General features: G+C 40.2%; 1 protein-coding gene across 4 annotated transcripts in view; it reads right to left on the reverse strand.

Moving 5' to 3' along the window:
- ranbp2 (RAN binding protein 2) overlaps nt 1-26,278 on the reverse strand; it is a 97,161-nt gene that overhangs the window by 50,145 nt on the left and 20,738 nt on the right. For all 4 annotated transcript variants that reach the window (XM_081368863.1, XM_081368862.1, XM_081368861.1 and 1 more), the window contains exons 7-16: nt 25,362-25,557; nt 21,428-21,728; nt 17,944-18,125; nt 17,342-17,523; nt 17,140-17,263; nt 2,059-2,220; nt 1,854-1,991; nt 1,610-1,741; nt 1,219-1,413; nt 1,049-1,132 (exon numbers count right to left, since the gene is read on the reverse strand). In XM_081368863.1, the coding sequence (XP_081224989.1) occupies nt 1,049-1,132; nt 1,219-1,413; nt 1,610-1,741; nt 1,854-1,991; nt 2,059-2,220; nt 17,140-17,263; nt 17,342-17,523; nt 17,944-18,125; nt 21,428-21,728; nt 25,362-25,557 (1,696 nt within the window). The remainder of the gene's footprint in view (nt 1-1,048; nt 1,133-1,218; nt 1,414-1,609; nt 1,742-1,853; nt 1,992-2,058; nt 2,221-17,139; nt 17,264-17,341; nt 17,524-17,943; nt 18,126-21,427; nt 21,729-25,361; nt 25,558-26,278) is intronic.

Raw genomic sequence — 26,278 nt, forward strand, 5'->3', positions numbered from 1 at the left:
TTGCATTTATGTCAAAACCTAGACACTTTTAAACATCAAAAGGACATTTATTAATATGTATTCGTGTCAAAATGACAAATAAACAGATTTTCCTATTCAATTTTGCATGAAAACGCTTCCAAGACGCTTACGTGTCGCGTGAAAAATAGGCGTCGGTTCTATTTCTAGCATGCACGCGTTTTCCACGCGGCTCATGCCGCGCCTGAGACGCGCGTCTCACACAGGCAGTGCGCAAACTCTAAACTGTTAACATGGGAGCCGAAATAAAAACGGACACGCCACGCAGCTGAGACGCTTACGCCACACATCCAGTGTTTCACCAGCCTTATCCAGCGGATGTGGGCGTTTCACAGGTTTGTATGCATCGCCTCACATTTGCGTTTGAATAGCGCGGTCTCCGTAGGCGGAGTCACATTAAAACTTAATTAGCTGAGATGAGAACGACTGACATCTCTCTCTTTACATACATAATATATAAACTGTGAATATTTGTATTTTATAAAAATTACTTCATTTAAAAGAAGAGAATTCAAGCTTCATGCCTGTGTGTCTGTATGCCTGTTTGACTGAGTATTCGCTGAGTTACAGTTCATTTTCGGACGCGTTTCAGAATTGACTTCACTGACGGAGAGTAGGCAGAACTCGCATCATGTTTATTTTTCTTTATTTGGCGAAAAGCACAACACTTTGTTTTTATTATGAGCCATACACAAAAAAAATACACACTAAACAGGATTGATTGATGTATAACAAGCATATAAGATAAAATTTAATTTTTTTTATTATTTTTTTTTTTGCACTCATACGGAAAAAAAACGAGCCTATCACACCGGCGCGATAGCCAACCCCAGGGGGTTAAAGCAGCTTTGAAACAATATGTATTGTGTAAAGTGCTATAAAATAAAGGTGACTTGACTTTGATTCTCATTCTGACTTTGGAGATACACAGAGCACAAGTAATGTTCACAGTATAAATTCCCATTTGTCTGTGGCAAAGCAAAAGCAAACACAGACTGATTCTGCGACAAGCGGTGGATGTGCGACTGACCTTCAAGGACTCGACCTGCTGGCACAGCATCTGCAAGAGGGACTTCTGGTCCTCGGCCCAGTGTGGAGTCGTTTTGGGCGAGAACTGGAGAAGGAAACAACAGTCAGGAACCATAACACCATGTAAACAGCAAGCAAAGCTTCTGCAGATGCACCAGTGCCATGACATACCATGGATCTTTTAGAAGGAGATGTGGCACTTTTGGATGGAGATGGAGTGGAGAACTTCACATGTGGCTCAGTGGGCTGACCAGGGCTGGACGTCAGCGGATAGTCCACCTGATCTTCATCCCGCTCGTCATCTTCTGAAAGCTGCTGGTTGACCTCGTTCAGCAAATCCATCACATCCTCCATAGATATAGGCAACTTAAAACACGAAGAGACCGAATTAAAGGACTAGTTCATTCAAAACTCAAGCTTTCCAGCAATCCTTGATTAACTTCTTCAACTGTGTTTGTTTAATACTAGTGCTGAACTCAGCAGGACAGAGGCCCTCCAGCATCAGATTTGAGGAACCCTGGAGTAAAGTGAACAGCACGAACATCAGAGGTGTTTAACATACCTTGTCTATGTCCTCTGGACTGGCCTGATAAATCTTTGTGAGGTATTTCCTGAACTGCAGGAGGAAGTTGATGCTCCTGTCCTGCGTCTCCTCCATCCCGTTTCCCGCCTCCTCCGACAGCCTCTGATAGATCTGACAACACGCATTCACAAACTCATCAGGACAGGGTCATTCACAGATCAGTTAATCACTTCACTTCTGAAGCTGAGCCAGTGTGAGTGTCGTCCAGAGAGAGCGCTGTTACCTTAGCAAGATGCCAGTTAGACGAGATGCTGTTGAGCTTCTCCAGCTTTGCGATGGCCTCGTCGGTGTTGCCCTCGATGTCAAGCAGTGTGGCAGAGCTTATGGCGGCCTCTTCCTCATATACTCGCACTTGAGAAGGCTGAAGACAAAGAGACCATTAGAGACAAAACCACCATATGAAACAGAAGCAGGAAGAGAGTACATACCTGTATGTCTCTACTGTGAAAGTGCATGAACATCGGCTCCAGAGGTTCAGGAATGCTGCGTTTGTTTCGGATTTTCTCAAGCAAGGGAAGCACAACTTTCCAGTAGTGCACACTGCGGCCTGCATAGTCCTTCTGGTCATAGTAAGAGTTCACCCGTTCCCCCTGTCAAACACACACATCGACGTCAGGATACACCCGCTCAGTCTGTACTAGTACTCTCACGCACAAAAAAATAAATACTATGGGAAATCAATGGGGTACATCAACTGTTTCAGGCCTCCAGACTAACTTTTATTGCTAGGAGCGCTATAGCCCCTAACTGAACATTTTTAGGAGCACAAACAGAAAATCTGGGGGCACACCTTAACCCTCAGGGGTCTGAGGGATTTTTGGGGTCCTTGAGATGTTCTGACATAACCTGACAATTGTGCTTTTTTCAGTTGCTTATAAACATATTAATGGCAAAGGTGTAATTACACTCTATTTAGCACAAACAGGGCTAGCATGATATGTGAGCAACATGCATGTACATGTTTGTATTTTTGAGAGAATAATGTTTATGCATGGTTATTGAAAAAACTAAAAACTAAAGTTTCTGAAATAAGGCCACAAAACACATACTAAATATGTGGCAATAAGACTTTTGACTAATGGATGTCGTTGCCTAGAGTCTTCAAAATGATGTGAAAATCATCCTGCCTAATCATTGACATAAAACAATACATTGATTTAAATCTTGTAAAACACTTTTTGTTTGGAAAGGCCATATGCGCAAAGGGCGTCAACAATTCAACACCATCATGCATATTTAGTGATTCACACCTGAGGAGACAATGGGGCCCGCATACATAATGAACCATTCATTCAGGTGTCACCTTTAGCCACAAGAAAGAATGCAAGAGCAGTATGTATATATATATATATATATATATATATATATATATATATATATATATATATATATATATATATATATATATGTATATATGTATATATGTATATATATATATATATATATATATATATATATATATATATATATATTCTACCAAATTGGTTCACAGTTGGAAGCATCTCAATTTTTTTTTTTTTTTTTTTTACATATTGTGCTTGCAAATTGTATAATATCCAAGGAAAACATGTCTAGTAATTGTGCAGTTAATTCTCATTCTGTATTTTCAGTTTTGGAATATTTATCCTCTCCCCAAATTTGTCAATAATAAAACACAATAAAAATTATTTAAAGAAAAGGCTTATATTTACCTTTTAAAATGTTTACATCTACCTTGTAAATATATATTTTTTATTAAAAAGGTTACAATTACAACAACAATTCAAGTGTAATCTTTCTTTGCAAAAACTAAAGTATACATTTAATCATACATATTTCAAAGTTAAGGATTCATTACTTTGAATATAGCCTACATTGACAAAACATACTATATTTAACATATTAGCAAAAATTGGCAAACAAAAGCTTACTTGAGGTGGCAGATATTTTACAGTAAAAATGTGTAATCTATCCAAAACTAGTCAACGAAATGTTGTCTTTCATATGTCTGTAACATAGGTCTTTAGTTTTTATTATAAGGAATATAAATGTTAATTTGCAGTTTAATACGTTGCTTATACAAATACATTTTATTTCAGCATATTTCAGTCGATTTTTACTCAGTATAGCAAAATAGTTTGCTAAAAGCAGATCATTCATTCACACACAGAAACGCAATTCAAATTTAAACCGTCTTTTTGCGAGTTGTGGTAAACAGCGCATCTCTGCCGTTCATTCATTCACACAGAAACGCGATTTACTTGAGAATGAAAAGAACTTACTACAGTAGCCTATTCCATCCGTTGCTCCTCGAAATACCAGCACTTGTTCTGAGGTACATTTTCCATTATTATTATTCCTCACAGCGCTGCGAGACACAATGATCTGAATAAGCTTGTTGTGTTTTCTCGAGCTGATATGGGGCGCTATTATAACTGGTATCACAGTTTGCACGGATCGCCTCAGTCATTTGCGTTTGAATAGCGCGCGCTCTCCGTGGGCGGGGCAGATTAAAACGTAATGAGCTGAGATGAGAACGACTGACATCTCTCTCTTTTCATAAAGATAACATAAACAAAGAATTTTTTTTTTAAATAAAAAATACTTCATTTAAAAGAAGAGAATTCAAGCTTCATGCCTGTGTGTCTGTATGCCTGTTTGACTGAGTATTCGCTGAGTTATGGTTCATTTTCGGACGTGTTTCAGAATGGACTTCACTGACAGAGTAGGCAGAACTCGCATCATGTTTATTTTTCTTTATTTGGCGAAAAACACAACACTTTGTTTTTATTGTGAGTATACACAAAAATAATACACACTTAACAGGATCGATTGATGTATAACACAAGCATATAAGATAAAAAGTAATTATTATTATTATTTTTTTTTTGCACTGATAAGGAAAAAAAACGAGCCTATCGCGCCGGCGTAATAGCCGACCTCAGGGGGTTAAATCAACATGCTACACAGTTATTCACATTTCCCCTCATTTTGACTATTTATTACCAAGGCATTTGTCAGTAATACAGATCTAACGTACAGAAATTACAATGTGCAGTTTTATTTTAAGTTCACTGTGCTCCAGTCCAGACTAACATTTGAGGGAAGCAGCACAAGAGCCACTGAGTTCTACAGAAAGTATTTGGCAGTACTGTAGCGCCCCAGTTATAATAGCGGTAATTAATTAATTAAGCATTAATTAACCACTTATAAATGACTTACAACTGAACGTTATTATAAAGTGTTACCCTAGTAATTTCCTACTTCTAAATTCTGAAAAAACAGAGATTCTAATTATTGGACTAAAAACTTCCTCACGTAATAACCTAGAATACTGTCTAACACTTGATGGCCGCTCTAAGTCTTCGTCATCGGTTAGGAACCTGGGTGTGCTCTTTGATACCAATCTTTCATTTGAAAGTCATGTGTCTAGTACCTGTAAAACCGCATTTTTCCATCTTAAAAATATATCTAAATTACGCCATATGCTCTCATTGACAAATGCAGAACAATTAATTCATGCATTCATGACCTCAAGGCTAGATTATTGTAATGCTCTACTGGGTGGTTGCACGCTTAATAAACAAACTACAGCTCAAAACGCAGCAGCTCGAGTTCTTACCAGAACCAGGAAGTATGACCATATTAGCCCGGTTCTGTCAACACTGCACTGGCTCCCTATTAAACATCGCATCAATTTTAAAATATTGCTGATCACTTACAAAGCACTAAATGGTTTAGCTCCGCAGTGCTTGAGCGAGCTCTTAACGCATTATAGTCCTTCACGTCTATTGCGATCTCAAAACTCCGGCCAGTTTATAATATCTAGAATATCTAAATCGACTGCTGGCGGTAGATCCTTCTATTTAGCACCAAAAATTTGGAACAGCCTTCCTACCATTGTCCGGGAAGCAGACACACTCTGTCAGTTCAAAGCTAGATTAAAGACACATCTCTTTGACCTAGCATTCACATAATACATTATAGACTTCTATAATTCAATGTTAGGCTGCATAGATTAGGTCAGCTGGAACCGGGAACACTTCCCATAAATCCTGATGTACTCGTTACATCATAAGAAGAATGGCATCTACGCTAATTTTAGTGTCTTTGTTTATCCCAAGGTTTTCCTGGATATCCCGAGGTTATCCCGAGGTTTTCCCGCAGCCTGCCGGATCCAGGCCGTATACAGATCTGACGAAGGACCTTCGCCTGGACCCGATGACAACGCAGTGCTGAAGTGCCAACTAGTCTCTCCCTATGGAGGATCCCTTTACCACTGTTCCCCGAATTTGGAAATCCAAAAAACATTTTAACCCATCTAAGGTTAAAAATTTAATTGATGTTCAACAAATAAAAAACAGCTATAATACAGATGAGCAAATGCTAAAGCTTGGGTTTCTGAATATTCGATCGCTTACTTCAAAAGCACTCATTGTTAATGATATGATTTCAGATAATAACCTAGATGTACTGAGTTTGACAGAAACCTGGCTAAAACCAAACGATTACATTACTTTAAAGAGCAACTTGCAGGTTAGAAGACCCAACAAGTCAATGTATAGAAAAATAATGTAGGAACTAGATTTTCTTTAAAAAAAAATTATAAATATGCTACAGTGGCTTCTGGAGTCGTTTTTGTGAGAAAATTTTACTTCCGCATCTGAAAATGGGCGTGACGGGCGAGAGTCGTGACGTAGCACGAGGGAGAGCGGTCGATTCACACAACAGGGATATATGGATTGCAATGACATTTCGGACGCTGAGGAAATTGTTTACGGACCACAGCCATACAATTATGAGCCTGCTAGGCTGCCAAGAGAGCAGGGACAGGCCAGGATTAATGTTAGACAGAACATATTGGAACTTACAATAACAGAAACTAAGCTTTGATCAGGCGTTTGTCATGCTCATTAATATCCGCCCAGACTAACGTTACGTGATATAACTTAGCAGTTTCTCATGGAGAGACAGAGAGATATTTATTCATGATACATTTTTTGTTCCATAGGTGCTTGTGTGGGAAATGCGAGGCAATGTTTACAGCTGAGGAAAGTCAGTGTTGCAGGGAGGTGGATGCATACTGGGCCTTAGTGGAAAATGCCAAACTTCCATGGTTGCAGTTAGTGTTACTACAGTAAAGCCATGGTGAATGTTGCTGATCTGTGGACACTGGATAGTTCGTTCATTCATTGCACAATGTTTATTCCTGGTTTTCACGTCAGCGCTGTTTGATTCGTTAATAACGGAGAAATGTGAATATTTCTCACTAGATCTCGCAGCGATGTTATTACTTCAGTGGCGAACTCTTTATTTACCTCGCAGTTAGGCTACAGTGTTGCTTGATCAGGCTCGCGCTGCACTGGTCCAAACTGATAAACGGTCCACACAAACACAATAACGAGTAACTGTTAGCTCAGTTTCGTTCCGCTTACATTGCGTTTGCCAGTTGATGTTGTGCTCGCGCCTACATCCAGCGGGAGAACCCGAAGATGCGTACACTGAAGGAACCGCACTAGCTCTGAGTCTCACCCGGTTCTTACTTCGGTATCCCATGTTGAACTCCTTCATATCGCCGGGACGATAATCATCCGATCTGAAGTGAACGCTACACACGACCGCGTTTTCCGAAGCCGACGCGGAAGAGAAATCCCGTCTCTTCACCTGCACAACCCGCACCCAGGCACGAAAGATAGCACCGTCCTTTTTCCTGTTAGGAAACCGGTGGACTCGATGTCCTGACAGGCTGGAGTTTTTGCAAGCTCCACAAACACATACATTTACCATGACGATGATAAATTGAAATACAAAAACTACTGAAAACACACTGTCTCACGACCGCTCTTACTGAATACCAACCCACTCTGCACTGAGCTGCGGCAGAGCACAGCACACGTCTCCCTCGTGTGACGTAAAATGACGCGATGTTGAAAAAAAAAGCGGCTTGTACGAGCAGTCAAAGAAACGCTCACTTTATCTACTAAATTGGTGTCATTATGTCGTTTTAAAACATTTTAAATCCTGCATTATCTTTTCATATGGTATTTTCATACACGGTTATATATTCATTTAGATTTTTTTTTTACCTGCAAGTTGCTCTTTAAATGAGTCCACCCCGCAAGATTACTGTTATAAACATGAGCCTCGTCTTATACGCAAAGGGGGTGGTGTTGCTGTAATTTATAGTAATAGTTTCAAAACCACTAAGAAATCAAGTTTTAAATATAATTCTTTTGAAGCATTGGTGCTTAATGTAAAATATAGTGTAAACGATAAATCACGTTTGAGATTTGTGCTGGCTACTGTATACAGGCCACCAGGGCACCATACAGACTTTATCAAAGAATTTGCGGACTTTCTATCAGAATTAATATTGACTGCAGATAAAGTACTAATTGTTGGTGATTTTAATATACACATCGATAATGAAAAAGATGCATTGGGATTGGCATTTAAAGACATTGTAAATTAAATTGGAGTTAGACAACACGTGTCAGGACCTACTCATCGTCGTAATCATACTCTAGATCTAATATTATCACACGGAATAAATGTTGATGCCGTTGAAATTCTGCAGCAGAGCGATGACATCTCAGATCATTATCTAGTCTTGTGTAATTTGCATTTAGCCAAGGCTGCAAAGCCGACTCCGTGTTACAAATATGTGAGACCTATCACTTCTGCTACTAAAGATTGCTTTATTAATAATCTTCCTGATCAGTTTCATCATCTCAGCATCTCAGATAGCTTAGAAGAACTAGATATTACAACAGAAACGTTTAACTCTCTCTTTTCCAGCACTTTAGACACAGTTGCTCCTTTGCGCTTAACCCCCTGGGGTCGACGGTATCGCCGGCGATACAAGCTCGCTTTTTTTCAGTTCAGTTCAAAAGAAATTAATTTTGCTCGGTGGACTTTGATATTACAAGCAAGTTTCATACATCAATCGATTCTGGTAAATGTGTATTATTTTTGTGTATACTCACAATAAAAACAAAGTGTTGTGCTTTTTGCCAAATAAAGAAAAATAAACGTGATGCGAGTTCTGCCTTCTATCTGCCAGTGAAGACCATTCTGAAACGCGTCCGAAAATGAACTGTAACTCAGCGAATACTCAGTCAAACATACAGATACACAGACATGAAGCTTGAATTCTATGCTTTTAAATGAGGTAATTTATATAAAAAAACAAATATTCTCATCTTGTGAAATCTGTATTAAAAGAGAGCGATCCCAGTCGAGCTCATTAGAGCTAATTCAAAGGTAATGTGACTCCGCCCACGGAGAGCGCGTGCTATTCAAACGCAAACTACTGAGGCAATCCAAGCAAACCTGTGAACGCCCCCATATCAGCCCGAGAAAACAAGTTTATTCAGATCATTGTAGCCTACGTGTTTACACCATCTGGCAGCGCTGTGAGAAATATTAATAAAGGAAAATCTACCTCAGAGTGCGGGTATTGCAGGAGAGAGGATCCGAATATGTAGTAAGTTTTTTTTCCTTCTCAAGTTAATCGCGTTTCTGTGAATGAATGAACGGCAGCCGCAGAGATGCGCGCTGTTTATCACAGCTCGCAAAAAGACAGTTTAAATTTAAATTGCGTCTCTGTGTGAATGAATGATTATGTTTTAGCAAACTGTATTGCTATACTGAGTTGAGTAAAAATCGACAGAAATATGTTGAAATAAAATGTAGGCTATTTGTATAAGCAACGTTTTAAACTGAAAATTAACATTTATATGCCCTAATATTTCATAAAAACAACGTTACAGTCAGGCGTTTCTGTTTGTGTATGAATGTTTTGGTTTTAGCAAACTGTATTGCTACACTCAGTAAATATCGACTAAAATATGTTGAAATAAAATGTATTTGTATAAGCAACGTATTAAACTGCAAATTAACATTTATATTTATTATGATAAAAATGAAAGACCTATGTTACAGACATATTAAAGACAACATTTCGTTGATTAGTTTTGGATAGATTATACATTTTTACTGTAAAATATCTGCCACCTCAAATAAGCTTTTGTTTGCCAATATTTGCTTATGTTAAATATAATATGTTTATGTTATGTGTTTATGTATATAAATATATATGTATATGTCAAAAATAAAGTTATCAAATAATCAATCAAATCCTTAACTTAGAAATATGTATGATAAAATGTATACTTTAGTTTTTACAAAGAAATATTACACTTGAATTGTTGTTGTAATTGTAACCTTTTTAATAAAAAAATATATTTACAAGGTAGATGTAAACAAACTATTAAAAGGTAAGTATAAGCCTTTTCTTTAAATAACTTTTATTGTGTTTTATTATTGACAAATTTGGGGAGAGGATAAATATTCCAAAACTGAAAATACAGTATGAGAATTAACTGCACAATTACTAGACATGTTTTCCTTGGATATTATAGGCCAAATTGCAAGCACAATATGTGGAAAAATAAAAAAGAATTGAGATGCTTCAAACTGTTGCTCTTGCATTCTTGTGGCTCAGTGACTCACCTGAATGAATGGCTAATTAAGTATGCGGCCCCATTGTCTCCTCGGGTGTGAACCACTACATATACATGATCGTTGACGCCCACTCCGCATATGGCCTTTCCAAACAGAAAGTGCTTTGCAAAATTCAAATCAATGTATTGTGTTATGTGAATGATAAGGCAGGGTGATTTTCACTTTATTTTGAAGAAAAAACACTAGGTGATGACATCCATTAGACAGAAGTCTTATTGGCACATATTTAGAATGTGTTTTATGGCCTAATTTCAGGCATGTCAGAACATCTCAAGGACCCCAAAAACACCTTAGACCCCAGAGGGTTAAAGAAGATTAAAGAAAATAGTCCAACGCCGTGGTACAACGAGCACACTCGGGCCCTTAAGAGAGCAGCCAGAAAAATGGAGCGCAACTGGAAGAAAACAAAACTAGAGGTATTTCGCATTTCATGGAAAGAGAGCTCAATTACTTACAGAGAGGCTTTAAAAGCTGCTAGATCTGCTTATTTTTCAACCCTATTAGAAGAAAATAAACCTAATCCTAGGTATTTATTTGAAACAGTGGCTAAACTAACGAAAAATAAAGCTTCAAGCACCGAAGTTTCCAAGCAACACAGCAGTAATGATTTTATGAACTTCTTCACTTATAAGATTGATAATATCAGGGACAAAATTATAACTATGCAACCGTCTACTACAGTATCGCATCAGGCAGTGCATTGTAGTCTCCCTGAGGAAAAATTTGATTCATTCGTTGCTATAGGAGAGGAAGAATTTACTGAACTTGTTAAATCAACTAAATCTACAACATGTATGTTAGACCCTATACCGATTAAGCTACTGAAAGAGATGCTTCCAGAGGTCATAGATCCTCTTCTTAATATCATTAATTCGTCTTTGTCTCTAGGATACGTACCAAAAAACTTTAAAGGGGGGGTACAATGGTGTTTCATGTATTCAGAGTTGTTTACACTGTTAAAGAGATGGATTCTCATGCTAAACATGGGCAAAGTTTAAAAAAAATATTTTGGACGAATAACGGAGAATTTCTGTGCCGAAAATCTTACTTCCGGGTTGGTGCAAGTTTCGGCTGTTTTTTTTTCGATCGTGGATCTAATGACGTAGATCAGAGTGGAACTCCTTATATGAGCATTTCTCTCGGAAAAGCTCGCCCGCGCACACGTCGCCCAGAGGAGAACGAGACCGCGCACATCAACGCGCTACAACAGGAAATCATCGGCGCCTGCGCTGCATAGGATTTGTTCAAGAATGTCTCCAAAAAAGTGTGTATTTGGATGTGAGGGAAAGCTTACCGTGTTCAGCTTTCCAAAGAACCCAGTGTTACAGGGACAGTGGATGCAGTTTGTTTTTCCGGGGCAGCAACAGAGTGTAGGAAGTGCGGTTGTGTGTTCTGGTCATTTCAGTGACGAATGTTTTATTAACAAGGCCTCGACGCTGGATTTGCAAATCGTTTGCTATTAAAACGTGGAGCGGTCCCAGTGATAAAAGACCCCAGTCATGTAAGTACAACTGGATCAGATTTCTGTCTTTTGCTGGAAATCAAGCACTACCGCTTGACTCTATAGCTCCGCCTCCAGGACCTCTGCTTTTCCCGGAGAGAATCGGAAAGCTGTTATTTCTTTTAAAATTATAATAAAACTAAACACTTTTTGGAGATATTAAGGATGCACTACTACTCAATAGGTACTCAAGATTAACATGAAATTAGGTGAAACTGTGCATGTTATGTACCCTTTAAGCTGGCTATGATTAAACCGCTTGTTAAAAAAAACGCAACTTGATCCTTCAGAATTAGTCAATTACAGGCCGATCTCGAATCTACCTTTTCTGTCAAAGATATTAGAAAAGGCAGTATCTTCACAACTGTGTTCCTTTCTGGAAAGAAATGATATCTGAGAGGATTTCCAGTCCGGATTTAGACCGTACCATAGTACTGAGACAGCTCTCATTAGAGTCACAAATGATTTGCTCTTATCATCCGATCGTGGTTGTATCTCGCTATTAGTGTTACTCGATCTTAGTGCTGCATTTGACACCATTGACCACAACGTTCTTTTAAATAGATTAGAACATTATGTTGGCATTACGGGAAATGCACTAGCATGGTTTAAATCATACTTATCTGACCGTTATCAGTTTGTAGCAGTAAATGATGAGATGTCTCATCGATCACAAGTTCAGTATGGCGTACCACAAGGCTCAGTACTAGGACCGCTGCTGTTAACTCTGTACATGCTACCCTTAGGAGATATCATTAGGAAACATGGAATTAGCTTTCACTGTTATGCCGACGATACTCAGCTCTATATTTCTTCAAAACCTAACGAAACTTATCAATTCAATAAATTAACGGAATGCATAGCGGATATAAAAAATTGGATGACTTGTAATTTCCTACTTCTAAATTCTGAAAAAACAGAGTTTCTAATTATTGGACAAAAAACTTCCTCACGTAATAACCTAGAATACTGTCTAACACTCGATGGCTGCTCTGTTAAGTCTTCGTCGTCGGTTAGGAACCTGGGTGTGCTCTTTGATACCAATCTTTCATTTGAAAGTCACGTGTCTAGTATCTGTAAAACTGCATTTTTCCATCTTAAAAATATATCTAAATTACGCCATATGCTCTCATTGACAAATGCGGAACAATTAGTTCATGCGTTCATGACCTCAAGGCTAGATTATTGTAATGCTCTACTGGGTGGTTGCCCTGCACGCTTAATAAACAAACTACAGCTGGTCCAAAATGCAGCAGCTCGAGTTCTTACCAGAACCAGGAAGTATGACCATTTTAGCCCAGTTCTGTCAAAACTGCACTGGCTCCCTATTAAACATCGCATAAATTTTAAAATATTGCTGATTACTTACAAAGCACTGAATGGTTTAGCTCCGCAGTACTTGAGCGAGCTCTTAACGCATTATAGTCCGTCACGTCTATTGCGATCTCAAAACTCCGGCCAGTTACTAATACCTAGAATATCAAAATCCACTGCTGGCGGTAGATCCTTTTCCTATTTAGCACCAAAACTCTGGAACAGTCTTCCTACCATTGTCCGGGAAGCAGACACACTCTGTCAGTTCAAAGCCAGATTAAAGACATCTCTTTGACCTAGCATTCACATAATACATTATAGACTTCTATAATTCAGTGTTAGGCTGCATAGATTAGGTCAGCCAGAACCGGGAACACTTCCCATAAATCCTGATGTACTCGTTACATCATGAGAAGAATGGCATCTATGCTAATTTTAGTGTCTGTGTTTATCCCGAGGTCTTCCTGCAGCCTGCCGGATCCAGGCCGTATCCAGATCTGACAAAGGACCTTTGCCTGGACCGATGACAACGCAGTGCTGAAGTGCCAACTAGTCTCTCCCTATGGAGGATCCCACTACCACTATACAGATAAGGCGTTGTCGGGAAAATTTCGTTTCGCGTTCCTACCCCAAATCAACAAAATAAAATAAAATTCCTTATCAAAATTTATAAGGAAAGACTAGTATTTTGTTTAGGCTTGGCTTGTAGGGAATTCCAAACCTGCGTATATTCTAACGCACATAACTATAGAACCCATTCTAAATGCGCATGTGACCGCCATCAGCGTTTCTCACAGGTTCGCGTTTAAAGTCTGTGTAGAGGGAATGGTGTCGTCTTAGCGGCCCCTAATTTAATAAATTATCATTGCGACGGAAGCAAATCAATCAAAACTAACTTTAGATGAAAAATAACTTAACTCTGCTATAAAGCCAAAACAATCTCTGTTACCTTAAATTATACGCTTATCTCTGTAAAGCTGCTTTGAAACAATCTACGTTGTTAAAAGCGCTATATAAATGAAGATGACTTGACTTGACTTGACCACTCTACAGATAAAGCGTTGTCGGGAAAATTCGTTTCGCGTATCTACCCCGAAGTGACAAAATAAAATAAAATTCTATATCAAAATTTATAAGGAAAGACCAGTACTTTGTTTAGGCTTGGTTTGTAGGGAATTACAAACCTGCGCACATATATTCAAACACACAACTATAGAACCAATTCTTAATGCGCATGTGAACATCTATCACAGGTTCGCGTTTAAAGTCTGTGTAGAGAGAATGGTGTCGTCTTAGCGGCCCCTAATTTAATAACAAATGATCGTTGTGACGGAAGCGAATCAATCAAAACTAACTTTATCAAAGAACCGCTATAAAGCCAAAACAATCTCTGTTACCTTAAATTATACGTTTATCTCTGTAAAGCTGCTTTGAAACAATCTACATTGTTAAAAGCGCTATATAAATGATGACTTGACGATGGATTTGAAGGACGCGTAAATCCATGTAGCCATCCATCCTCATATCAGCTTCTTCCCTCCGGCCTAAAACTATCACCCCGTACTTCCACAATGCATGGATGCAGCTCTGGCTCCACTGACACACCAGGGTTATTCACGTGTTGAATTATATCTATATAACAATAATTATATAGATTTAGCTCAATCCAAGCAGATGGCAGTTCGGCATCGAGATGTCGTTCTGTCTCACATAAGAAAATCCTTCTATCTCAGAGGACCAGTTTTCTAGGCGTAGTTTGGGATTCGACAACAATACAGGCACAATTGTCCCCTGCTCGTATAGGATAGACTCTCTCAGCTACACTGGGGCTGGATGCGATGGTTCAGGTGTGGCCGAGGCTGTACCTGCACACCTTACCTACAATATCTCTGCTCCCGGGAGTTCTGGAGAGGGTTCGGCCGGGACGGGCCCGTCTTTTCTTACTAGCCCCGTACTGGCTGGCCCGAGTTTGGTTCTCAGACCTGGTGTCCCTTCTAGACGGCTCTCTGATGGAGATTCCAATCAGGAGGGACCTATTGTTCCAAGCAGGGGACACGATTAATCACCCTCGCCCGGAGTTGTGGAAACTGTGGGCCTGGCCCCTGAGGGGGCCCAGCTCATAGAATCGGGTCTCTCGACCGAGGTCGTGGAGACCATACTCCAGTCCAGAGCTTCCTCCACGAGAAGACTGTATGCACTGAAGTGGAGATTGTTCTATTCTTGGTGTGGAGAACACCAGTTGAATCCAGTTAACAGCCCAGTTGGTTCAGTACTTGATTATTTGCCAGAACGTTTCTCCGCTGGATTATCTCCTTCCACCTTAAAGGTGTGTGTAACGGCTAATCTGCTTACCACACTCCTCTGGGTGGTGCATCATTGGGGAGAGAGATCCTCTCATTACTCGTTTCTTAGTGGGGCAGAGGCTGAGGCCTGCACTGTGCACTAGAGCACCGGCTTGGGATTTGGCCATTGTACTTCAAGGCTTGGCTTTGGCTCCCTTCGAGCCTATTGAAGAGGTTTCAGAAAAGTACCTTACACTAAAAACTTTATTTCTCCTTGCTATTTCTTCCATCAAGAGAACTGGAGACTTGCAAGCCTTGTCGGTTGCTCCTTCGTGCCTGGAATTTGCACCTGGTATGGTGAAAGCCTTCCTTAACTCTAGGACGGGTTACGTCCCTAAGGTCCCTTGAAAGGGAACGTCTCGGGTTACGCATGTAATCCTGGTTTCCCTGAAGAGGAAACGAGACGCTGCATCGCCCTGCCATACTCCCTGCATGACTGTGATCGACTTGCTTCAGCCTATCCAAAGCTGGCGCGGCCTGTTTCTGGGTATGCTTTATAGTTTCCTGGTCTGTGACGTCACCCGTCTATGACATCTTGTCACACCATTCGACTGATTTTACACATGCTTACATATGTAACCTGAGACGTTTTCCTACATCTTGAAATATCTATACATTGCCCAATATCAAATGGCAAAAAAACAGGTCAGGGGTAAAAAAGGTGAGAAGGATGCGGCATATATACACAAAAAAACAACAAAAAAATAAATGTAATGAGTGATTAGGAACGCGTGAGAGTAAACAGGAACAGATGAAATAAGTACAAAATTCTCACTTATTAATAGAATTGAACTATACTCCAGTGATGAATCCCCCCCAAAAAGTTGTAAGCTGCATTGGCATAGTAATACCACTGTTTCTCACAGGATAAAAATAAAAATAATGACATTGGCAACATCGCTGTCTGTATCTGACAGGACAGTTAACATTGTAAGCTAACTTACCTCAAGCTTGCTTTCCGACGTGCGGTTCTTTGTTCGGAAGTGTGTGCAGTTGTCAGACTCGCGGTATAAAAGACTTTGAAAACATTTCTGCCCTAACGTTACTCTGACTCGTATTGGCTGTCAGGTTTCAGCATTAGGAATGATGATTGTTTTTTAAAGCTGCGAAGTTTATGGTAACTTTATAGCGGGTAAATGCTGGCCTCGACGACGTTACACCCCTAATTCCAATTAGAGTTACTACATTAAATCCATGGTGAATGTTGCTGATTTGTGGACTTTAAAGCCTTATATCACTTTTCCAATCATGGCACACTGTTTCTCCTGGTTTCCACATCAGCGCTGTTTGATCTGATATCTATGGTTTATAACAGAACTCTGCGCCGAATCTGAATGTTTCTCACTGCAGTGATGTTATTAATTCTGTTGCGAATTCAATGGATTTCTTCACGGGATCTCCCAGTGCTGTGTAGTAACGGTGTCGCAGGATCGAGATCGGTCCGAACTAATAAAAGGTCTGTGAAGCACAAATGAGTAGCAAGGTTTCGTTCCGCTTTCATTTCGTTTGCCATTTGACGCTGGGCAACGTTGTGGTCGCGCCAGCGCAACCTATATCAAACTTTGGTCACAACGTCAGCAAAAATGGTCACAATGCAACCACTTGGTCGCAGTCTGGAGCCCTTTGTTTGGTTACTGACATTAATCAAAATATCATTTGTGTTTAGCAGAAGAAAGAAATTAATTCAGGTTTGAAACAACTTGAGGGCGAGTAAAATTTTCATTTTTTAGTGAACTATTCCTTTAAATCCAAAATGAAAACAACCGTTATCCCCCTAAAAACACTCATGCATCCCATAATTCCTGGCTCAGAACGAGCATCATGAGGACGGCTGTGAGCAGACGTACCACGTCAGTGAGATGCTGAGCCCAGTGGATGAGCAGCGCCGGCTGAAGGCCGTGTTTCTCTCCGGCGCGCAGCGTGCCGAGACCGTGCTGAACCAGCATCCGCAGTTTAGCCGACGCCCCCGACCTGTCACACACACACACCAGAAAACAGTCAGTCAGAGCCATGCGTCAGCCTCACACTCACAGCAGAGCAGTCACTCACAGCGCTCTCTTGTGGATCAGGCGGTAGACGGCGTCCCACCACTCGCGCTGCTTGCCGGAGGACAGGAGCTTGATGATGTGCAGAGGCAAACACCGGGGCTGATGCGGCGAGGAGCACGAGGCCATCCGTGCCGTCTCCTGCAGCTGTGTCTGACTGCTGAACACAACACCGCACAGGAACACCTGCAACACATCACATATACACAGAGTTACAGCTGAGGAGCTTCATCAGGTCCTCTGAGATCCTGCCACTTCCAGTCCTTTACGACAGTATGACAGCATGACAGCCAAGACTTCAGTCCCAAACGTGCTGTTTATGGACTACAGCCTTAAGAAATACATTTGATTTATTAAATTTCGTCAATACGTCAATCTTGTAAAAAAATGCCATCAGCCAAACTGCTGAGCCAAACATGTATGTTAGGTAGAGCTTTACAGCATTATACAATCACAGGCATTAAATTACTGAAACTAAAACAGCATTTTAGAGAGGCTACATCACCTATAACAGCATCTAAAACAATCATCAGACATGAATGCATGTGCAAATGTGGGTGAATGTTTCCCCTGTGCTTCATTGAGGATGAGGAGGGGCGGACGCACCTCCAGGTCGAGCAGGCAGATGGACTCGGGTGAGTTGGTGTCTAGTTTGGAGGTCTCGAGCGTGAGGCGAGGGAAGAGCTGCTTGAGCCAGCGCTGCAGGCTGACACTCTGCTCCATCAGCGCCCACTGCAGGCCGAGCCACGCCAGGTGCTGAAGATCGCCCGCGTGCCGCAGCACCGCACCTGTGTGAACACACACACCCCGCCGTCAGCACTAGTGCTGTAACGGATCACAGTTCTGTACGCATCACGCCCCACGGTTTGACACGCACATGACCCGTGGATTATTGCAAAGTTTAACCATCATAGAACAAAAGTTTATCTTTTGCGTGTGTTTGTAAATCTTGTCAATTTAAACATTCATGTGCAAGGAGACGCGAAAGAGAACTTATTTGGCACTCGCGCTGTAATCTATGCACACGCCCGAGAGAGGCACGTTTCAGACCTCGGCTATCCTCGAGTATCCTCAAACACCGTCGGTCTTAACTGAATGTTAAAAGTAGAGAAAGAAAATACGGATGTGTATCATTGTATTGGATCCGTGCATTGGGTCTCATTCATGAAACACGAGCAGAACAAATTTGTGTGTAAATCGTGTGTAAAGTGGTTCTGGCGTAAATTTTCGGATTCATTAAGAACATCATTAAGATGTTCGTATTTTCCAAATGTTAGTTGGTACGAAAGAAATCTACACCTGCTCCTAAATAGTGCGTTTAACATCCGAACGTTTTGCTCATTAATAAGGCTGCATTTTAATTCACCTTAATCAAGTACATATTTACACAGCTTTTTGAAAAAATATTATAGGCTATATATACTAATTAGGCTACATACGGTTTTTCTTTTTACTTTTATTATGAGAGCTAGTAATAGCATCTGCAAACGGAACAAGTCCGCAAGTCACAAGTGTTGCAGTCAAGCTTCATGTCGAACCATTTTCTTTTCACTTCTGGGTCTGTTCGATTAACAGATGAAACTCCATTAACTGCATCTGCTGCTAAGCTTCCTTTTTTTAGGACCTGATACACCACTATGTACGCTTGAAAATGAAATGTGGCGTTTCGAATGAACTTCTGATAATAAAACTTCAATTTCTGCATCTGAGAAATTTCTCTTTTTCATTCGCTTTTGAGAAGACATGTTGAAATCCTTCGTTTGGTGTCATAATATGATGCCCATATACAGTTGTCAGTCGGATTTAACGTGCGGGATTTATGGTAATTGAGAATGAGCGTGCACGCGCGTCCCATTTACGACTGATTGGAATTCATTAACACACACACACACATTTCACTATCACATCTGACGTTTACGAAGTATTTGTGAATCAGGAGTTTTCGGGAAGGTCTCTTTACCCGCAAATCACTCACATATTTACTCGTATATTTACGAATGTTTCATGAATGAGACCCATTCTGTCTTCTAGCCTAGGTTTAGTTCACCCAAAAATTCCTTAAATTCTGTGATCATTTACTCACCCTCATGTCGTTTCAAACCAATAAAACTTTTGTTCATCCTTGATACACAAATTAAGATGTTTTAAATAAAATCTGATACATTTCTGTCCCTCCATTGACAGTCCATGCGACAACTTTGTCCAAACTATGACAATTATGTCTTTGCCATTAATGATTGTAAAACAAATCCATATTATATGAATCAAGCAGTTTAGTCCAAAGTTTCCTGAAGAGACTCAATCCCTTTATATGTTGTAAGGCTAAACAGATTTAATTTAGGCTTTTATTCACATATAAACATTTTTCAGCAAAAATAAACAGTAGCTCAACAGTACATGTTTGACACACAAGAATGAAACCCATTGGTTCTTGCTGAAGCTCAAATGTGCGAGAATTAACGAGATAATGAGAATTAACCTCATATGGAATGACATGAGGGTGAGTAAATGACAATTTACATTTTTGGGTGAATAACCCTTTAAAGTGACAGCAGCCTATAAATACCTGCTGCTGTCTTCTTATCTCCCCCCTTTTTTTCTGATCTGAAAAATTCCCTGATCTGTGACTCAAAAACCATAAAATGATGCGAACGGTGAGTTTTGTGATCGGTTGCAGCACTAGACCGGACTGGATGACACTCACCACTAGGGCTGCAACGATTCATCGAGTTACTCGATTTACTCGATTACAAAAATTCCTCGAGGCAAAAACTCTGCCTCGAAGCCTCGTTAAATTCCTATGACGCGCACTATACGCGCAGGGATCTGATTTCACACGGACCGTTGTTCAATGTTCAGGAAGCACACCATAGTGCGTGATACATTTTGAATTTATTTGGCGCGATGGCAGAGAGTAGATGTCCATAAACGGCAGAGAATGTCTAAAGTTTGGGATAACGATTCTGTCCCCCGCATTTTTTTTGACCCAGCGCCAATATTTTCGCCCGTGCCGAAGCCTATGTTCGCTGAATTTAATCCCACACTGTATTTGTAGTGATGTCGTGATGCGGTTTGACTAGATATGATGTTTAGCTTTGATGTTTTTAAGAAGTAAACGTATAGCCTAAAGAAAGAACCCCTTCACACACACACACACACACACGCACGCACCCTTCGTCTCTCTCACGCGCCAGTCAGACCAATTGCAGCAATGCATCACATATGCTTAAACTTTTATGTAGCCACGCAACAATAATTTCAGCATGCATTCACTGTATACACCGAGACGTGATGGAGGAACAAATATTGTATTGCAGTCTTTGCGAGACCTTGTTTGTAGGCTATGTCACATCTACCAAATAGTTACAGACAACAACAAAAAAATGAAACTCCCCACCAGCCTGCTTCTCCAAATCCACTCGTACTTTTGGGGAAGACATAACCGGCTACCAAAGTAATTGAGCATAGAACATTTTAAATTAACAAAAAAATATAATACTACAAAACGTGCTAATATACTTCAACTAGCCTAAGTGAAAAACAAAATGCTGTTATTTTTCTATTTAATAAAATGCATATTTGCAATAAAACATTCCCCTTTTCAAAGCTACACTTATTTTTTTTATATAAATTGTATACATTGTGTACCTGTTTGGCTTGATATTTTATATTCATTTATTTTATTTTTGTTCTCCGGTGGGTAATTTGTAGAAGGTGCAATCCTTTTTTTGTAATTTTGTATTAAGAAGACAAAACTAAGACCAAATGGCCTTTACTATTTAAGTTTGTATTCATAGTTTTACATGTTATAGGCTACATGTTTTACAGTATAAAGTTGACTTAACTGTATTGTTATATAATTGTTGGCACTGGCACTTATAAACACTAAATGGGTAAAAATTACAATAAATAGGCTTAGTTTTAAAGCCAAATGTTGGAGTTTTTCAGCCACATCATTTTCGTTATGCATTATTTGTTTTGGTTGTTTAAAAACACACTTAAAGTTTTTATCCGATTACTCGATTAATCGATCGATTAAGTGCTAGATTAATCGATTACAATAAGAATCGATAGCTGCAGCCCTACTCACCACTATCCCACTTGGCCAGATCGTCGGTGCTGGGCGCGTGTGCGCGGACCATGTGTATCTCGTCGTCGCAGATGAAGGAGAGGGGGTCGTGCGCCTGTGAGCCGAAGAGCTTGTCGAACAGAAGACTCGGCCCGTTCCGGTTCCCGAACGCCTCCACCACGTCCTTCAGCAGCTGCTCCACGTCCCGGCTCAGATTCAACAGCATGTGACCCGCCTGGCTCTGGCGGTCCGAAGCCAGCAGCTCCAAAGGCTCACGGGACGCATGCTCACTTTTCAAGCTCTTGACTTTGGGTCTCGGAGCCTGAGGAAAGCATGAACATATGGGATGATTATAGTCTCAAAAAGATTAACACGTGTAAGCACACTTATTAATGAACTTGATACATGTTGCAGAAATGTTTTATCCATGCCTTTCAACTTGCGTGTGCAAAATTCTAAATTGAATGAATGTGAAGCAATTTGTACAAATAGAGACATTTTTGTGAATACAAATGTTTTCCTTTGTATTAGTGTATCATAGTTTGCGCATGCAACACAGAAGATGTGCATGTGTGGATCAGGTGACACGCGTGCATTCATTGACGTCTCCTCTGAGTCGATCTCATTTGATTCATTTGAATTTTGAGACTTTCTTTTCGCGGTTTTTAAGCATTTCACAACCCACACACAAACAACTACAAATGAATAGGCCTGGTGCTAATTATTAATGTGTGCACAACTACCCATCTATTTGACAAATTCACAAATGTGTGTCACTGCATTTAAACTAATACAATACAACTTGTGTGTGCAAAATCCAAAATCACATGAATGTGCAGCATTTTGTACAAATAGAGACATAGCTGTTAATACAAAACCTCGATCTTGTATTAATGTAGGCCAGAATTTGTGCATGCAACAAGTAAGATGTGCATTTGTGGATCAGGTGACACGCGTGCATTCATTGACTCGTTTCTGAGTCGATCCTATTTGATTCATTTGGATTTTGAGACTTTCATTTCGCAGGTTTCGCTTGCACGATCCACACACAGCTGTCTGAGAAAACCTGCTACCACTAGATGGCAGTATTCTGCTAAAACAGACAACGGCAGCATAATAAAGCGTTCTTCCCCATTTAAGACGCTTAATGAGAGTGATATTGAAGCACCAAATTTAGTACACAATATAGTCCTACCTTATTAATAAAGCATACTTTATAGAGGCAAACAGATTACATCAGATTATGAACAACACCCATAGAAAACCACTATAAAACGCTTAACGTGCAATCGCGCGATGCATGTTCAATAAGGTGTATAAGGCTACTGAGTTTAAATATCACCGTCTTACTGCATTGACGTTAAGCTTTTTCTTTATAATATGCTCTATGGGAGGAAAACTATAGCATACAGACAAGAGCCTATATGAACGCGACGCGCGGCGTTTCATGTTAATGGCATTTCCCTTCCTGTTAAAAAAAAATGTTTCGCAGTTGCGTTCATATTATGCTTATTTTTTATCTGACTACACATAATATTCATAGTATGCAAGCTTTGGAATTTGAAAATGTCTGTTTTTAAATGTTATAGACGATTTTCACAGTACATTTGTTTTCCCTTGACCCTTAAGCCATTGTTATAGGCTAGTCTTACTATAGCACGATTAGTTTTAACAATATGCAACCATTGTATATCGACATGAAATATTAATTGAAAATCAACTGGCCCTACGTGTGTAGCTGCATATTTGTACATGAGAATGCTTTGACGCGCTAACCACGGCTCGTGATGCACAAGGGAACGTCGGCCAATTCCACTGCGTTAAAACGTATAATTTGTTTTCATTCAAATTACTTTTAATATTTAAAAACAGACATTTTCAAATTCCAAAGCTTGTAGAAGGTTCCTGTAAGACGGATTTACAAGTAAAATTTGGACAAGTCTTCCCTTCATTTTTAAATTGCTATTTTTAAATCTAAATTGAAAACTTATTTTTATTCCCTGGCATTTTAGTGATCTCCTGATGCTGTTTCTGCCTGTTCTGTTTGGTTGTTTCAATGCTTTATTCTATTTGTTTTTACTTTGTTCAGCACTTTGGATAGCCCTGCTATGTTTAAATGTGCTTTATAAATAAAATGTAGCTTAATTACTTTCTTACTTTACTTCATGTACTGTATGTAGCCTGTATTCTGCAGAAAAATACTGTAATTCACTAAAAGGGTTTTTTCATGTTCAAAATGGCTGTAGTATGTTCCTAGTGACTAGACTGGCTTAGGTGAAATTGTCCAAATACCGCCCTTGCCTATTTACAGTAAACAATATTTTTTTTAACAAAAATTACTGTAATTAACCAAACAGGTTTTTGGTGACTTACTAAAGGTGAATAATGCAACATTTCACCTGACTATCACTAACGTACTACAACCTTTGGAACATGAATAGAAAAACAATTTACAGTAGGCTAATTTAAAAAATCGTACTGTTCAATCGGGATATTGGCTGGACATACACTAGGCTAAGTCAGTCTGCCCACTAGGCATTTACCACAACCTTGGAAGTATTCATTTGAATGAATGACTGGACGTTTATATTTTTTGACTGTGAGTGGAATTTGCAGATGGTCCCTTTAGAAAATGCGGCGAATATCAAACCTAAAACGTAGGCCTACTTCACTGCCCTCTCGGAGCGTTTCTCTCCCATACACACGCAAAGTTAAACGCAACTGCAGAATTTCATGTTAAGCTTCTTTTAACAGGCTCAGGAAGGGAAATGCCATTAACATGAAACGCCGCGCGTCGCGTTCATATAGGCTCTTGTCTGTAGGCTCTATAGTTTTCCTCCCATAGAGCATATTATAAAGAAAAAGCTTAACGTCAGTGCAGTAAGACGGTGATATTTAAACTCAGTAGCCTATACACCTTATTGAACATTCAACGCGCGATTGCACGTTAAGCGTTTTATAGTGGTTTTCTATGGGTGTTGTTCATAATCTGATGTAATCTGTTTGCCTCTATAAAGTATGCTTTATTAATAAGGTAGGCCAATATTGTGGACTAAATGTGGTGCTTCAATATCACTCTCATTAAGCGTCTTAAATGGGGAAGAACGCTTTATTATGCTGCCGTTGTCTGTTTTAGCAGAATACTGCCATCTAGTGGTAGCAGGTTTTCTCAGACAGCTGTGTGTGGATCGTGCAAGCGAAACCTGCGAAATGAAAGTCTCAAAATCCAAATGAATCAAATAGGATCGACTCAGAAACGAGTCAATGAATGCACGCGTGTCACCTGATCCACAAATGCACATCTTACTTGTTGCATGCACAAATTCTGGCCTACATTAATACAAGATCGAGGTTTTGTATTAACAACTATGTCTCTATTTGTACAAAATGCTGCACATTCATGTGATTTTGGATTTTGCACACACAAGTTGTATTGTATTAGTTTAAATGCAGTGACACACATTTGTGAATTTGTCAAATAGATGGGTAGTTGTGCACACATTAATAATTAGCACCAGGCCTATTCATTTGTAGTTGTTTGTGTGTGGGTTGTGAAATGCTTAAAAACCGCGAAAAGAAAGTCTCAAAATTCAAATGAATCAAATGAGATCGACTCAGAGGAGACGTCAATGAATGCACGCGTGTCACCTGATCCACACATGCACATCTTCTGTGTTGCATGCGCAAACTATGATACACTAATACAAAGGAAAACATTTGTATTCACAAAAATGTCTCTATTTGTACAAATTGCTTCACATTCATTCAATTTAGAATTTTGCACACGCAAGTTGAAAGGCATGGATAAAACATTTCTGCAACATGTATCAAGTTCATTAATAAGTGTGCTTACACGTGTTAATCTTTTTGAGACTATAATCATCCCATATGAACATTACACTGTACAGTGGCTGATCACACAAGCTGCATGAAGTAGAGGAAACGCACATCATACCTGATAGGCCACTAGATAACAGAGCGCGGCTAAATCCCGCACGGCCCTCCACGGCTGCGGCCCGTCCTGCGCCGTCTTCAGCAGCTGCGTCCCGGCGTACAGGTACAGCTGAGCCCTCGTCTCCGTGAACACCTCCGACAGCTCGTCCAGAGTGTTCGAGGCCGTGTTCTTCAGAGACTGCATCGTACGGTCCAAACTGCAGCAGAAACATTTGGCGTGAACATTTCATGAACACGTGAACCTGAAGTCTGCTGACTGAAGCACTGACGTTATCTAGCAGGCTAACACTGAAGAAAAGACATCTATGAGTCTGGGTGAAAAATGCTACCATCATTTACCAGCCAAAGTGGCTTTATGAACTTATTACTGTCACTTAAAAATTAGATTAATTTGTTGGAACTAAGAAAAGAAAGATTTTAGAACCTGTCGAGCGAAAACTAAAAGACTGCATCCCACGCTTTACCCCACGCTTTACTCCACTGCACCCCACGCTTTACTCCACTGCACCCCACGCTTTACACCACTGCACCCCACGCTTTACTCCACTGCACCCCACGCTTTACTCCACTGCACCCCACGCTTTACACCACTGCACCCCACGCTTTACTCCACTGCACCCCACGCTTTACTCCACTGCACCCCACGCTTTACTCCACTGCACCCCACGCTTTACACCACTGCACCCCACTGCACCCCACGCTTTACACCACTGCACCCCACGCTTTACACCACTGCACCCCACGCTTTACTCCACTGCACCCCACGCTTTACTCCACTGCACCCCACGCTTTACTCCACTGCACCCCACGCTTTACACCACTGCACCCCACGCTTTACTCCACTGCACCCCACGCTTTACACCACTGCACCCCACGCTTTACACCACTGCATCACACGCTTTACTCCACTGCACCCCA

The sequence above is a fragment of the Scardinius erythrophthalmus genome, assembly GCF_964197995.2.
Source record: "Scardinius erythrophthalmus genome assembly, chromosome: 6".
Classification (NCBI taxonomy): Eukaryota; Metazoa; Chordata; class Actinopteri; order Cypriniformes; family Leuciscidae; genus Scardinius; species Scardinius erythrophthalmus.